General features: G+C 52.4%; 2 protein-coding genes across 2 annotated transcripts in view; one reads left to right on the top strand and one right to left on the bottom strand.

Moving 5' to 3' along the window:
- The window catches only part of INSYN2A (inhibitory synaptic factor 2A), a 36,885-nt gene extending 22,375 nt beyond the window's left edge, over window positions 1-14,510 (top strand). The window contains exon 3 of the mRNA XM_044659243.1: window positions 14,327-14,510. Coding sequence (XP_044515178.1) covers window positions 14,327-14,510 — 184 coding nt within the window. The remainder of the gene's footprint in view (window positions 1-14,326) is intronic.
- DOCK1 (dedicator of cytokinesis 1) overlaps window positions 1-16,347 on the bottom strand; it is a 424,653-nt gene that overhangs the window by 277,320 nt on the left and 130,986 nt on the right. The window lies entirely within an intron of this gene.

Below are 16,347 nucleotides of genomic sequence, written 5' to 3'. Positions count from 1 at the left end.
TTTGACTAGTTTCAGCCAGAAATCCTTGGGACGCAGATCTTGCACCAATCAAACCACATATCCATATCTAATAAACTCCGGAATCTGTCTTGTACCATCTGCCAAAGGTTCTCTCAATATGAGCAGAGGAGGCAGAAGGCAAGGATGTTAGCAGGTAGCGCAGTGGAGAGAGGCAGGTCTAGAGTTAAGAAAACTTGGGTTCAAATCTTGCTTGGACACTTCCTAGCTGTGTGGCCCTGGGCAAGTCCCTTCACCCCCACTGCCTGGCCTTCCTGCTCTTCTGCCTTCCAAGAGATGCTTGGTACTAATTCAAATCCAGAAGGTCCTTGCTTTAAGGAAGTAGAAGTGGGCTGGGCCGGATCCCAGCTCTGCTATTTCACAGCCTGGGGGTGTCCGTGGCTCTCCTTTCTTCTCAGACAAGGATGACATCCGCATCTGGAAAAAGGATTACTTTGGGCCTGATTTTTCAGATGAGGAAACTGAGTCTCGGAGGACCAAGTAGTCCAAGTGCCCATGGTAAAACCGTAATAAGTAGCAGACCTGGGATACGCCGAGGCCTCGGGCTCCCAAACGGGCCCACTCTCCACGGTGTATTTATCAGAATGTTCCACATAAGGGAATTTCCTGGGCAAAAATGGATGCCTGTTTGGTTTTACCTTTTCTCTCCTTGCTCCCCCTTGACCTTTCCAATAGCCTTCGTCCTTCCTCGCCTTGTGGGGCCCTGAATTTCCCCACTGGCTCTCCTGCCTTTCTCCGATCCCTTCCCTGCTTTCTCTCCCCCTCTGGCCCCATGAAGCACGACCTTCCTCCAAAGCTCCATCCCTGCTTTTCCTTCCTTCTCTCCACACGGCTCTGGCTCTTGCAGTCACCCAGGATCCTCTTGAATTCTTATTTCTTGCCCCAACTCTCCCCTCAACTCCAATCCTACTTCTCCCACTGCTAGCTCATGGGCATGGGTGGAAGCCCCATGGAAACCCTGCGTCCAGGGGGCTCCCTCCTGCCCAGAAAGCCTCCTCTTTGGACCGCACCTTGGAGCGGGCCTTCGGCCTCCTCTCGGGCCAGCCCAGCAGCACTGGCCGGCCCAACAAGTCTCCGTTGGCAGCATGTCTGCCATTCGGTCTCCTTCCTGCCCTATTGAGCCCTCCTTGGTTCTAGGCCTCATTCCTTCTTGGTGTCCCTCCCTCGGAGGTCTGGCCATGCCATTCTACGGCTAAAACGGCCCCGGCTCCTCTGTGCCTGGAAGAGGCCGTAAAGGTTCTGAGGCCGGCCTCCATGGCCTCCCCTGCTCTGCTGCCCGCTCACTTAGGGTCTGGCTTCATTCACATAACTCGCCTCCACCTTCTCTACACGTCCAGCCAAGCCGGGCATCCCTTTCCCCGAGGCCTCCTCCCCGCCCGAGCCGTGCCCCCTGCCCCTGCCCCTGCCCTGGCTAAAACCTTTCGAGGTCCAACAAGGCACCAGATAACAATCTCGAATCTCCCCCCTTCAGATCGTAAATCTAGGGCTGGGAGCGACTTCCCCTAATCCAGCCTCCTCGTTTGACAGATGGGAAAACAGAGGCCCTGGAAGGTTTGGCCATCATTCGAGGCCATACCAGGAAGCTTCTAGAGAACCAATGTGGGGAACCTGGAATCCAGAGCCTTGGGCTCAAATTCTGTCATACTGAAGCTGTGGAACTAGGGCAAATGACTGTAGCCCCATCTGTGAAATGGGAATAATGTTTTCCTTCGCTCCCTCCCAGGATGGCTGGCAAAAGACAGAAAGGGAAAGCTTAATTTACTCACAGGCAGGATCGAGGTGACATACAGAGGGGAGAGTGTCCTGGGGAAGGCAGCTCTGAGTTCAAACTGACCTCAGGAGCCACGCCCTTTCATTCTCGTTTTACAGATCAGGAAACTGAGGCAGAGACGCTAAGTAGACTTGCCCAGGGGCACACAGCAAATAAGCATCCCTCGAGCCAGCCACCTGCCTCATTTTGTTTTGAGGTCTGAGTCAAGAGTCCCGAAGCAGAGCCCAATGGCCGGCAGTGTCTTCACTTAATAAGCATTCCTGGCCCTGCAGGCTTTTCTTATTTTTATTAACAGCACCTTGTGGGGGATCCTACAAAAGTGCATTGTAAAGGCGGGCATGAAACACAGTTTAACTTCGGTGAAATGACTCAATGCCTCCGAGGAGAATATTCTTTATTCCTCTGTCAAAGGCAGCCCAGCTCTGCTCCCCGGCTGCCTCCCCCAGCCTCTGCCTTTGACGAGGGCTGGCCCTTCTCCCTCACTCTAGCCAGCCGTCACCCCACTCACCCCCTACTGGGAGGCTCCAGATGGTGACCAGGCACCCCCAAAACTCTGTCAAGTGACACTAAGAGAATTCTGACCAAAAGCCCAGGGGCACTGGCTGCTGGGAGTTAAGGGGTGAATCTTCTGGGCGAGAAGGACAAACAGGTAAACTGAGGCTCAGAGAGGGAGAGAAGCGGCTCCCCTAAGCCAGCGGCACTAGTCAGGAGCAGAGCCGAATGAGAAGCCGGCCCCCTCCCTCCCTCCCAGCCTGGCATGCTTTCCATCGAAGCGGGTCACTTTGGGATAAGAGAACCAAATGCAGGGGAAAAGGAAGAAAAATCATTTATTTCAATCAATTATCCGAACACGGTCATTCTCCTTGGAGCACAACTCTGGAAGAATATTAATTGCAAAGAAGCCCGAGTGTCTAAACCCTCCCCCGAGCTTCCTGAAGGACTTTGCACTCAGAGGCCGGAGAGAACAAAATTTGGGATGTTTTCCAAAGTGTGAGTAAAATTGGTGCCAAGGCAGAGTGAGCCGGGTTCAATTTGTTCAATATGACCGTAGGCTTCCATTGCACAGTCGGTTACAAAAGCCACTTAATATATACCTTGTTACTAAGGCAGAAACCGGATCCCTCCGAGCTAAGCGACATTTCTTAAGAAAGATCTTCCAGAACTCCTCCCGGGCCTTTGATGCCTAAGTAGGGAGCAGCCCGAGCCCAAGGAGGACGGGGTGGCCCCGACCTCTGCCTGGGCAAGGAGGGAGAATCCTCCCGCCATACAGAGCTGGCAAAGGAGCCGGGTACGGGGGCAGGAGGGACGACCGCTGGGCTGGAGCCACTCCCTGGCTTCCAGTCTGAGAAGGCTCCTCGGAGGAAGTGTCCTTGAGGGAGAACAAAATGGCAGCAGGGGACGAAGAGGAGAATGGCTTCAAGGCAAAAGCAGGGCCTCCCTGAATTCCTGTGGGGGGCAGGGAAGGGCTAGTGGGTCACTCTCAGCAGAAAACAAGAGAATATGCAGGAAGAGCAGCAAAAGGTAGGCCAGGGAGGCTGAAGGAAGCCCAAGCTCCGGGAGTGCATTCCACAGTTTGGGGGAAGAGCCTGGAGGTTTCTGAGAGTCATTCGTCTAAGGGAGATTCTGTTGGCAGATTCTTTCGGAGGGATCCAGACAGACTGACCGCAGTGGGCAGAGTCAAGAGCCAAGTGTGGTACAGCAGCCAGGCAGGAGGAGACGAGGGTCTTCCCAGGAGAAAGAAGGGGAGCCTCGAGGCTGTAGTGGTCAAACCGCGGGCTCTTGGGAAATGCCAGGGGAAGAGAAGGAGAGGAGGGGGCCGGCAGGAACGGGGCGTCCCTTCGATCCAATCCAATCCAATCCAATCCCAATGAAAGCCCGTGTCCATGGCTGGCTTTCACCATCAAACTGCGCAATATGGGAAAAGTACAAAAAGAATTAATAAGTTGAGAGGAAAGCCAAAGAGACAAAAAGAAATGGGAGGAATCAGGCCTTTTCAGAGGAGGGAGGAGAAGACGAAGGGCTGCCCCACCTCCTGGCGAAATATTCCCTGGGCTTGTCATCATCGGCTCCTGAAAGGAAGCCGGACTTCACTGGGATGGCAGCGATGGAGGCGGGAATCACGGCCTCGGCCAAGGTTACACAAACGGGCTTGAGTCAAGCCTTGGAGGTAAACATTGAGACAAAGCTTGTCACCATTGACAAAGCTCGTCACCGTTTACAAAGCTCTCTACAGTTTACCCAGCTTGTTCCTCACTATGGCCTAGACCAGGAGACCCCGAAAGCACTCTTGGGGTAACACACAAGCCCGCTAGTCACGGCTCGGAGCGTCCAAGTCCCTGTCATTGGCCAAGTCCATAGAGGAAGGCCCGATGTCCAGCGTTCTGACCGCAGCCTCTACCCCTTCCCTTCCCTACCCTACGGCGCCTCTCCAAAATGGCAGAAAAGAACTTCAAAGGTTTCCTTGGAAGATTAAGAGTCCCCGAGAGAGCTCCAGTGACGGTCATTATCCAGCCTTTGCCGGACTATAAGCTTCCCGAAGGCAGGTCGGAGTCTGGGCGAAATGGTGTATCTGCAGCGTCCGAGGAGGTCGGCACACAACGGCCGCCGGGCGAATCGGCACCCCGTGGGGACTTGGATGGCTTCTCTGCCTCTGCCGGGGCGGCACTTTACGTGGGACGTCCTCCCGGACATTCATCCATGAGATGGCCAGGAAAGCCTCGGGACAGGGCACAGAAGGCGCCATCCCAATGGACAGACGGACGGAGGAAGAGTAGAGAGGACAAAGGCTCGGCCGAGGCCTGAGCTCCGCTGGGACCGGCCTCTGACTCACGGCTAGAGGCCGACGGCAACAGCTCCCGTTTCTGTGTTCCGAGTGGAAGAGCCCCCGGCACGGCCGCCGCCGTTCATCGTGCAACGGCTGGAGGCTCTCGTCCGCCCGCCATAGGGGGAAAAGCAGCCGGTGCTGAATGGGACAGGCCGGGGAGACCCCATCCCAGACGTGGCCTGGTGAGACACGAGGAGGACCACAATGGAGGCGGACATGAGAAGTTGGAGGAAGGACGAGGCGAGCAGCAGCCGCGGGAGAGGCGCCAGGCGGGACACTGAAGTTCTCCTCCGGGAACGTGGGGGCTCGCTCAGCCCGGGGAGCAGAACCGGAGCATCCCGGAAGCTGGGGCCTCGGGACCCCGATCCAGTGTAGGGGAGCAGCGAGGCGAGCAGGCGAGAGCGCCGGGCCGGAGTCAGGAAGGCTCCGCGTCGGGAGGTCAAATCCAGCCTCGGACATTTACTCGCTGCATGACCGAGGAAGGCAACTTAGTGCTGTTTGCCTCAGTTTCCTCATCTGTAAGGAGCGGCAAAGAAACGACAAACCGCTCCAGTATCTTTGCCAAGAAAACCCCAAATGGAGTCACGACCAGTCACGACCAAAACGCCGGAACAGCCACCAAAAGTCCGAGAGGAAACGCGTCCTCCATGGGGCAAAGCTGCCTGGATGCGAAGGACGCCGGATGGGGGCCACCGAGGCCCCACGCCGTGCGCCGAGACGTCAAGGGCACCGGAAAGCCCGCCAGGCTCTGGGCGCCCCCGTTAAGGCTGGCCGTGGCAGGCTCGCCTCTGCGCCCGGCTTGACGAGGCAACGACTGGCCCAGAGCTCTGAATTCGAAACGTCGGTGCGGCCCATCTGGCCCTGCCGCCGCCGGATGAGGCCTTGGCTGGAAGCTGGACGCCTTCTACGAACGTCGTCCCCACAAATGGAGCAGCAGTGAGCGGGGAGGAATAGTTCCAGGAAGGACAAAAAGCCTCCTTTTAGCCCCAAGTGGCCCTTGGCAAGGGGCTGGGGGAAGGAGAGACCCAGAGGGAAAACGGGGCTCCCTACTGGACGAGAAACGCAACGTAAAGGCTTCCAGGTCTAAAGGGGCCTCGCAAGGACGAAGAGCCTCTGCGGCTGACGAGCCACCAAAGCTGGGAGCATCCCAGCTGGGAGTCGGACCCAGGACCAACTCGGCGCCGACTCGCTCTTTTCTCAGAGAACTCTCAGCTTCTGTCTTAAGACAAGGCAGAGGGCGAAGGGCCCTATCTGGGCGCCGGGGGTCAAGTGGCCTGTGCAGGGGCATACAGCAAGGAGGTGTCTGAAGGCAGGACCTCCCGTGGCCAGGCCTGGTTCTAGCCTAGCCTTCCTCCCACTCCCTCTTAATGAGGCCCACAGACAGTAGGCGGAAAGAAGAAGGAGGCGGACGGAGAGCTTCGCTCCTGGAATGGCCGCGGCTCCCACACCTCCCCATTCTCGCAAACCTGTGAAGGGGGGGCAGATGATGTCGAAGCCCCCCCAAACTCTAGGCAAAGACTGTGAAGGCCTCCTCCAGCCACTCCTAACGTGCCTCCCCCAAAACGAAGGCCACAGCCGGAAAGGGGGCCCCCCCGGGCTAACGGCGGCAGCCCGCTGCCCACCCTCCGACCACGTGCCTGACCAGGGAGGCTACGGCCAGGCCAGAAACGAGTGCTGAGGTGACCTCCTGCAGCCACGTCTGGGCTCAGGCAGTCTCCTGCACACCCGGCCCGGGGAGACCCCGAGAAGGCCGTCGGCCCCGCTCCTCGGGGGAGGCCAGTCATGGTGACGGCCAGTTTCCTTCACTGCCTGCCCGCAGTCGTGGCCGCTCCTCTGTTCCTCTTCCAGGACTTCGGTTCCACTCCATACGGCTACCACCTTGTCTCTCTGGCTAGGCCCACCTTGGTCCTCTGCCCCTTGGTTTGCCCAACCCTGGAAGGCACGTGCTCTGCCTTAAGGGAGTCCTGAAAGGCGAGCTGTGGATTCAGACGGGCCCCGGGGCAGCCAGAAGGGTCCTCACATGGGGCAGCCCAGCCCATCCGGAGGGCACGGGTTCCCCTCTCTCACCACGGACCCATACATATTAAGGGTGACGGGACCTCTTGGCCCATAGCGGCAGTGCTGGCCAGCTGTCTCCGACTGTGGGGAGTGGGCCGAGTGCGGGGCTCCCTGGACCCCAGGGGTTCGCGGGCAGGAAGCGAGGACTCATCGAGATTCACCTCTTTGGAAGCACTGCTTTGGAGGCTGCTCTGGACAGCCCTCGGGGCTTCAGGGAGAGGGCGGGCATCGCCGTCCATGCTGGCACGCAGAGGATCGAGCTTCCTCCCAAACAGAAACCATTTCTTACTGCAGGCTCTACTGGGAAACGGTCGTCTCCCAGGCAAGTCTAGGGATTTCGTTACCAAGGCCTCGCCTCGGATTCCGCCAAGATTATACAGTTCTGGAGGGTGATTAATGACTTAATAACAGGATACTCCGTGTAGTTGCTTAATGGAAAGTTCATAATTACAGGTCCACAAATTGCTCTGAGACAAGAAATCCAAGCCTTTTAGCTCTCCTAATTCCAGATTAACCTGACAACACCGAGAAGAATGCAGGCGTCAAGGATACATCCACACTGTCCGCTGGGCCAAGGAAAATTCTGCAATCTTTATTTTTTTCAACAATATCATCTGAAATCATCTATATTATCACTAGTTCAAGGGAAGGATCCAATGAATGAAATCATCTGATTGCAGAATTCTTGTCTCTAAGGCAGTCCTATCATTTCTCACAGCTGTCCCTCTCAGAGGGGACCTTTGGGTCCAATCTGTACCCAGACCAGAATTCCTTTTGCAATCTTCCAAACAATGAGCACCCGGCTTGCACTGGAAGATATCCAAGAAGGAAGCACCCACTTGTCCCAGAGGCAGCCCATTCCATTTATGGGTAGTTCTAGACAATGAGCATTTATTAATTACCTACTGTATTCCAGGCAGCTCGGTAAGTGCCAGGAACACAGAGACAAGTGAAATGGTCTTTTTCCTACCTGGACCTTGCAGTCTGGAGAGGGAGACACCATATGTGTGTCTATAAGATACACACAAAGCTGATACAAGGTAACACTGGCAGGGAAGGATGCTGGAAGCTAGGGAAAAGGGCACCCAAGGAGTGTGTGAAGGGCAGTAAAGTGTAACAAGACTACAAAGGTAGAAGGAGGGCAGGTGATGAAGAACCTTAAAACCAGAGTTTATACTTGAAGTTGAAGGTAATAGGGAGTCAAAGAAGTTAACAGACATGGACAGCCAAGAGGCAATGGATGTCATTAGGTTAGTGGGACATGGTGAATGAGAAGACCTGTCTTATGGGAAAGATGTTCTAAAGTCAGAACTAGAAAAAGTGGCTCCAGATTTGATATGACAGGGAGGGAGACAGGGAGGGCACAAGGCTGTGAACAAGGCTGACGAAGCAGATAGAGATGCCCTTGGTGGAAACAGAGAAGTTGGGAAGAGAATTGGTCTGGGAAGAAGGAAAATAAATGAGTTCTCTTTTGAGTATGTTGTGTCTAAGATACCACCGGAGTTATTATCAGTTTGAAATTTCCATCAGGTAGTTGGTGAAGCAAGACTGGAGCTCAGGAGAAAGGCTTGGGCTGGCTGTAGGGATCTGTGAGTTGTCTATGTAGACATAGAATGATGATCACTGAAAAAGCAAGAGAAGGCTGTAAAGAAGAGAGAAGGCAGGGCAGTAGCTCTCTAGCTAGAAAGTCAGAAAGAGACAGATAGACAGATGCTCAATGTCTAATAATTAGAACTATCCAAAATGGAATGGGCTGCCTCAGGAAGGAGTGGATTCTTCCTTCCTGGATGACTTCCAGTGAAAGCTGGGTGCCCATTGTTTGGAAGGTTACAAAAGGAATTCTGGTCCAGGTATAGATTGGGCCCAATTGCCTTCTCTGAGAAGGACAGCTGTAAGAAATGATAGAGCTACAATAGAGATAGGAATTCTGCCTCAGATAGATGGTAAGTGCCAGGCAGTGGGCCAAGTGCTAGGGACCCAATGCTCAAAGATATTATGTTGGGTTTGGGGGTTTGCTTTTTTCTATCTATCAACTTGAAAATATTATTTATTTACTTTTAACATTCACTTTTTAAAAATCATTTTTCCCTACTACATATAAAAATAATTTGTTTGGGGTTCCAAATTCTCTCTCTTCTTCCAATCCTCCCTCTTTGACTTCCTCCCTGACCTCTGCTCCACCTCTGCAGAGATGATGGTACCCAATCTGACAGAGATGTGCAATCAAGGATATTATATTGTAATGGGGTAGTATATAAGAAGAATTGGAAACAATGGGAAAAAAGTAGTAAGGGGAAGGGAGAGTGACAAGAGTGAATCAATAAGGAGATAAACATTTATTAGGCACCTATTATGTGCCAGGCACTATGCTAGGTCTAAAGAGTTGAGTGGAGTCGGGAGTAAGATGGATAGTTGTTGGGGCCCCTCCAGGAATCATGATCTAGTTGGGCAGTTACCAATCTGGAAAGCAGGGTCTCCGGGCAGAGAGTTCTAGAAGGAACAGGGTAGAGGATCATGGGAGTGGGAAGATGTGTCTGACCAGTTAACAAAGGAAGCTGAAGAAAGGCCAGACAGATAGGAGAACCACAAAAGCAGGAAGGTCCTATAAACCTAGAGAGCATTCAAGGTGGTCAGCAGGATCAAAGATTATGGAGGGTCAAGAAGGCTAAGGACTGAGAAAAGGTCACTAGATTTGGCCAGTCAGAGATCTTTGGTAAAATTGGAGAGGACAATTTCAATTGAATGATGAGCTTAAAAAGCAAACTGCAATGCATTTAGAAGAGAGGGAAGATGGGAAGAGGTAGAGGTATCCGTTGGCAATGGCTTTTTCCAAGGAATTTAGTTGAGAAGAAGAAAAGAGACAAAGGCCAAGACCTGGTGGGAGTGGTAGAACCTGGTGAAGGTTGATTTGTTTTGAGGCGGAAGAGACTTAGGCATGTTTGAAGGTGGCAAGGAAGGAATCATAAGATAATGGGAAGGGGCTGAAGCTAAGAGACATTAGGGAAGAAGTGGCATCTGCTGGAGATGGCAGGAAATGGGATCAAGGGTATACACAGACGAGTGGCAAGGGGAAAGCCTATCTCTTCACCAGAGCCTAGAAAAAGAGAGAATGAGGGGGAGCATCAAGGTGATGTGTGCACATGGGTCTGTTTCAGTGAAATCAAACAGAAGCTCCTCACCTAAGAGGAGGCACCTTTTAGTTCCCATCAGTTAATCAAATAACATTTAGCAAATGCCTACTGTGCATCAGACTCCATGTCAAGCACCGGGAGAAGCAAAGGCAAAAATGAAAGGCTCACAGCCCTCTAGGGCAACTTCAATATTGGATATTCACTCATTATCAGAGAAAAAAGTATACGAAATGAAAATAAGGTTTTTTCAGAGGAGGGAGAATGAGCATATGGTGGGGCAATGCAAGGCCAGAGCTGAATTTTCCTTAGTCTGATATTAAAAATGCAAGCTAGGGCCCAGGATGCCAAGAGGCTGGAAATCATCCTGCCCAGGGCAGCAGTTCAAAGGCCTGGAGATGTTTCGCCCAAAGAAAGGGAGATTCCAGGGGATTTGCTTGCTGATTTTCAAATATTTGCAGAAGGGTCATTGAGGAGGGACGAGGTCCAGCCTGTTGGGCCCAAGGAGGCTTAAGGAAGAGCCATGAGAAGAAGCCATGAGTAAGCCTGCTTAGACTTGATGTGGGAGAAAGGTTTCTAACAAAGAGGTATGTCCCAAGTGAAAAGTGGACTGCCCCTGGCTAGGGGGCTTCAAGCTAAAGCAGAGGGCCACTACTCGAATTCTGGTTTAGTTCCTCCAGCGTTACTCTGAAGCAAGGGTCGGCAACCTTTTTGGCCGCGAGAGCCATAAACACCACATTTTTTAAAATGTAATTTCGTGAGAGCCATACAGGGCTCACAGTGTGGCTCCTGTAACAGCGCCTGAAAAAAATGGACTTCATGGCTCCTGCAGAAAGAGCCAGATCTGGCCCTCAAAAAAGCCAGATATGGCTCGAGAGCCATACGTTGCTGACCCCTGCTCTGAAGCTTACCTATTCTGTGAATTGAAATGCATCTCCTTAGAATAAGGAGAACCACCTTGTAAGGGACTCACAGGGGCCATCGAGTAAAGCCTAAAACAGAATGAGAATTCCATCTAGTGTGTTCCGCCTTCAAGGGCCAAGCTCAACGAGACTCATCCATCTTCTGCATGACAGGATGTGAACACGCACCACGTCCACCTAAGTCTTCTCTTAGTCAGACTAGATAAGTCCGGCTCCTTCGACGGAACCTCATCTGGCCTGGGTCTCGTACCACATAAAAGAAGAAGAAATAGGAGCCCTAGTTAGCAAAGCGGCGTCCTCCTCCTTAAATTGTGCAAGAGACCATTCCAGCAGCCTCCCGAGCCGTCCCAAAAGCCCCACCTCTGCCCTTTCTTCTGAGTATTTCAGAGAAGGATGAAAGCGCCTGCCATAGCCGAGTGATCGTCGATTGTTCATCAGAAGAGGAACTAATGCTCTTTTGCTTCACATGGATTCTACTTTGGCTAAGACAAGTCCTAGGAAGTTTAGAGAGTCCTCCAGGACCATTTCTCAATTGAGGAAGCCACAGAGTGGCATTATTCTCAGGGAGAGAAGCACCCGGGCCAATATTGTTTCGTGTTGACTTTCTCTTAATGAAAATTCAAACAGCGCAGACTGTTCAGTCTGCCTTACAAATGGCAGAAGAGTGAAACTGTGGGAGCACCATGTGGGCAAGTCAACATGACTTGGGCAGGGGGAAACCAACACATTGATGGATTTTATTTATCTATTTCTTTTGTGTTACAAGGAAACATTCTATTAAGGGTGAGGGTCATTAGGAAGGGACACAATGTAGGGGTGAAAAAATTAATGAGGCCTCTAGGCATCTCAGTGGATGGAGAGTCAGGCCTACAGATGGGAGGTCATGGGTTCAAATCTGACCTCAGATATTTCCCAGTTATGTGACGCTGAGCAAGTCACTTAACCCCCACTCTCCAGCCCTTCCTGCTCTTCTACCTTGAAATCAATAGACAGTTTTAATTCTAAGATGGAAGGTAAAGGTTGAGAAAAAGTTAATGATGCACCATGAGAAGAAAATATGATTAAAAAAAACTATTATTGAAATCCTGACCAAATAGAAAAACAAGGAGCTCACCAAATGCAGACAAGCCCATAGCTATTCAAGGGTGGTGTTATCCTTGTTATCAATTCTTGGTAGCTGAGTTTAAAGGGAGGAGGAAGTGCTGCCCTTCTCTGATGCCTGGCTAGGGACCACCACTGGCCCCAGAGGAGACAGAGAACTCACATGCAGCGGCCGCGCCAAATCGTCTTGTCGGCCACCCTCCCCTCCTCCAGCGACCTCATTCTCCTTTTCGGAGCGGCTCACAAGCTGACCGTCTCATTTCCCTGCAATATCAAGCCTAAAGGACCAGGGCGACAGCCCAAGCGGACGGCCCCTAAGCGCAGCCTGACTCGTGTCTGAGGCAGCATCTCTGTGCATCCGGCTCTCCTGGTGCCCAGTCCGGGGCTCTTTCCACTCCTTCACACCGCCTCAAAAAAGGGAAATGGGAAGGGGAAAAGGAGGAAAAATAAAGGTGGCACCACAGCTTTGAGCTCCGTTCCTGGGGAATTGGAATCGGCGATCCTGGCGTTGCTTATAGAATCCTGGGGTGACCCTGCCGTGACGAGAGGCAGCAGGTGCCTCATTCCATTGGGGAGGCTCAGCCTTTCCCAGGCCGTCGCCTGAGATGCGATGGAGCAGGCCGGCCCGAGATCATGTCCTTCGCCCACCTGTGATCAGAGACGTCACAGGAAATGACGGCGAGGCGGACGGAGGCCGTCTGTCTGTCTGCACGTGTGCATGACTGTTCCGCCAACCCATCCGGAGCCGGCCATGAAAGAAGCGGCTCTTTCTCACGCCTACAGGAGGCTTGGTGCCAGGAGAGCGCCCCACTAGAGAGCCGGTGTGTCTGGCGATGACTCCGGCAACAAGAGCCCCCCCTGAATCCTGGACATGTGGATGCAGCGCGGCCCACACAGGAGGACAGAGGCCACTTCCCCAAGCAGCTCTCTGAAGCAGGGCAGGTGCCTGGGCGCGGTGGGCAGTGCCAGCGTGTCCCCAGCCTCAGAGCTGATGGTCCAGTGAGGAGCCTGGGGTGGTACAGTGGGATCCCTGCACAAGACAGACAAAGCACACCCAATGCTGTCTGCTCTGGGGTAGGCTACGGGGAGGGAGAGAGAAGGAAGAAGCGACGCCTCTTCTCTAGGGGGCGACATCCTTTTAGGGTTGACAACCCTTATCTTGCGCCTGAGAATCCACACTGAGTGCTGTTCCAAGGTAGAAGGGCGGGAAGGGCTAGGCAGTGGGGGTGAAGTGACTCATCCAGGGTCACACCACTAGGAAGCGTCTGAAGCCGGATTTGAACCCAGGACTTCCCGACTCTAGGTCTGACTCTCGATCCACATGGAGGTTATATTCTACATATAAGGAAAGGGTCTGAGGAGGAAGGAAGAAGAGATGAAGGTTGAGGAGCTGAAGCTGTCCCCAGAGTATGTGGCACAGCTGGGGTAGTCGGAGCTCAGAGAGCCAAGAGAGGAAACAAACACGCTTATAACTTGGGGGGACACACTGAACCCTCAAAGGCCATCATCGGCACAGCTCCTGGTTACCATGATTTCTCTCATATTTTTCAAAGGGAAACCTCACTCTAGGCCCCGCCATAGCCTGCTTTCCCATCTACCAGCAGGGAGTGAGCCTTGGGGTTCCCCTGGATTCCTTTACAGCGCAGGGCGGGTAAAGAGTCCTCCTATGCGGGCAGACACGCAAGGAGCCCACCATGATGGGAGATGCTTATTCCTGGGCAGCCGATGTTTTCTAAGGCGTGGGAGAAGGCGTCCCGGCCTAAGGGAATCGCGTGGGCATGGAGGTGGGGGCCATGCCCGGGCCTCGGCTTCTTCCTCTTCAAATGGAGAGAAGGAGACAGGGAGGGTCGGTCCGGCCAAGGGCTATCAGGCGGTTCCGGCCGTCTCGGGCCACCAGAGGTAGGCTTGGCCCACTTTCCCTACATGGGCCTCCAAAGTGTTTGGTTCTTGTCCCATTTTACTCCACATCTCAAGTTTCGTGTTCCAAAAGAACACACGGAGTGTGTTAGGTGAGCGCGGCCGTGCAGATGTGCCTGTGCAGATGTGTCTGTGTGCGGGGGTCACACATCTGCTTCTTTTATTCACAGCTTAGCTTTTCCCCCTCCTTAAACCCATTCTGGGGTAGCAGGTGGCCTGGGTTCAAATCGACCCCGGACGCTTCCTGGCCGTGTGACTCTGGGCAAGTCCCTTGACTCTGTCTGCCAAGTCCTTGCCCTTCCGTCCTAGAGTTGTTACTAGAACGGAAAGGAAGGGTTGAAAAAGATTAAACCTATTCTAAAGCCCCAAAGTATGGCGCGGTGACTTTATACGGGTAAGAAATCCAAGCGGGCCAGTTAACTGCTTCCCCAGGCACTTCTGCCATGTTGACTGCAGTTGGACTCTAAGAAATTAAGACTCCCTCTTAGGCGAGAAGGGCTCCCTCAGCTTGAGCTGGACTGGGCCGCCCATTGTCTAGTGTAGACATGACCCGGCACTCAACCTCTCCCTCTCTTTCACTTTTCAGTGTGGAACTGGATTTTAAACAACAAGAAGATAAGCTCCAGCCAGTTCTGAGAAAACTTCATCCTATTGAAGAAACTCAGGTCGCACCCTTGCCTTACTCTCCGGAGACTTACTCCGCCACTCCCAAGCAAAAATCCAAAACTGAATCCAAAAAGCATGGAAGATGGAGACTCTGGTTCCTTTAACGAAAGCACGGAATCTGGAGTCCAAAGGCCGCCATCTTGAAAACACTGCAATTGACGTGGTCCCTTTCCTCGAAGGTTCCGAATCAATTGAACAGTGCCGCCGTTGGGGCAACATCCATCTCTCACCACGCTTACCAAAAAGGCCTTTTTACTTAACAGATAACGGAAGGGAAGCAAGGGATTAACTGGAGACCTCGCCCACTTCTCTTTGTGGGTCACTGTTGTGGGAGGGGGAAATGGGAAATGAGACATTGTGGGGTCGGAGAGGACAGACCAGCAGACCCTTCTCCCGGTTCCCCAGGCCTGCTGGAGGACCGGCGGTGGGCAGGCTGTCATTCTGTACACAGCAGAGAAACCCACACTTAGTTTCCAGCCTTTATTTTTCTGAAATACTAAGAAGAAGAAAAAAGCAAGCCTTACGTTTGCACGGGACTTCATTTTTACATTTAATTTTGCAAACAAGCAGGGGGTGAGTGCAATTTTCAGCACACAAAATTCTGGAGAAAGCACAATTTTTTTCAAGTGGTCGGAGACCATGAATACTCTCTAAAATGTGACTCTGTGTATATTTGCCTTCATGTGCTGTAGAGTTAAGCCAAGTGATCCCATCTCTGTGTCTTGTCAACGCCACCCGTTGAGCATCTCCTTCATCTCCGGCCCGACGACACGTTTACTACTCATTTCCCGAGTGGCGAGCAGCCACAAACCACCCAAAGTCAGGACCTGCCTTTAATCACTGCAAGTTGACAGGGTCAAAGCTAGGGGACACTAAGCTTTCTTAGATCTCATTTTTAATCTTTTTGGTACCCAAAGGCCAAATACTCAATTCTGGCAAGAACCCGAAAACCACCTATTCAGAGATCGACCAGGAAGCCCGCGGCTGCCGAGGCTTCGCAGGCGCTGTGCTGCCTCGGCTGGAAATGTTTTTGTAGGCTCTCCCTTCAGCTACCCGGTTTGCCGCTGTAAAAGCAGCCAGAGGTTTTATATTATTTGTTAAGCTTTGTAACAACTCCTGATGACCCGACCATCTCCGATCGACACCCAGAGCATCTTAGCTTAGCAGCCTCAACGGAAACATCATCGCCACTTAATCTAGTAGGAAGCTGTACTCACTGACATCCTTAGGAAAAGCTGTGAATCAAAAGTTTTTAGGTATTTTTTAAATAAACAAAGACACTTGGAATCCTTTCTTGGTTACACATGACAATGGAAATCTTCTTTACTTTATTTTTTCACTCATTCTTTGCACCTTTACGACTCTCTTTTTATAACCACCAAATCCCCAAGTCGTCACAAACTCTGTCTGTCAAACTCTGGCTTGTCATAATAGGAACTAGGGATCCCGTTTCTCCTTTTTGTACAACTGAAATAATTGTGAACCGTGTGCTCATGTAACCAACGCTAGTTTCTCCTGATCCGAGCTCTGCCCGCTCACGTAGCGCAGCCAGAGTTCCGACGGGAAGGCCTCGGCCTTTATGTGTTCAAATAGGGTCCCGATGATGGATGGCGTGTCTTTGAGACGAGGAACAGCCTGGCCGAGGTTCACGACCAGGTTGGCTGGAGGGTGAAGAATTTTTATGGGCTCAGCAATTCATACAGCTCACGACTTAAGTCTTGGAGGGTAGCAATCTGCATCACTGGAGGGAGTAAAGTCACTAATGATGCCACAGATCCTTAGCACTACTGAAGCACAGATAAAAAAAAATTGGATAGATGGATGGAAGGAAAGAAGGAGGGAGGAGAGAGGGAAGGAAGGAAGGAAGGAAGGAAGGAAGGAAGGAAGGAAGGAAGGAAGGAAGGAAGGAAGGAAGGAAGGAAGGAAGGAAGGAAGGAAGGA

Source organism: Gracilinanus agilis, chromosome 2 (assembly GCF_016433145.1).
Source record: "Gracilinanus agilis isolate LMUSP501 chromosome 2, AgileGrace, whole genome shotgun sequence".
NCBI lineage: Eukaryota > Metazoa > Chordata > Mammalia > Didelphimorphia > Didelphidae > Gracilinanus > Gracilinanus agilis.
The sequence above is the reverse complement of the archived record's forward strand: the minus strand, read 5'-3'. Positions and strand labels throughout refer to the sequence as shown.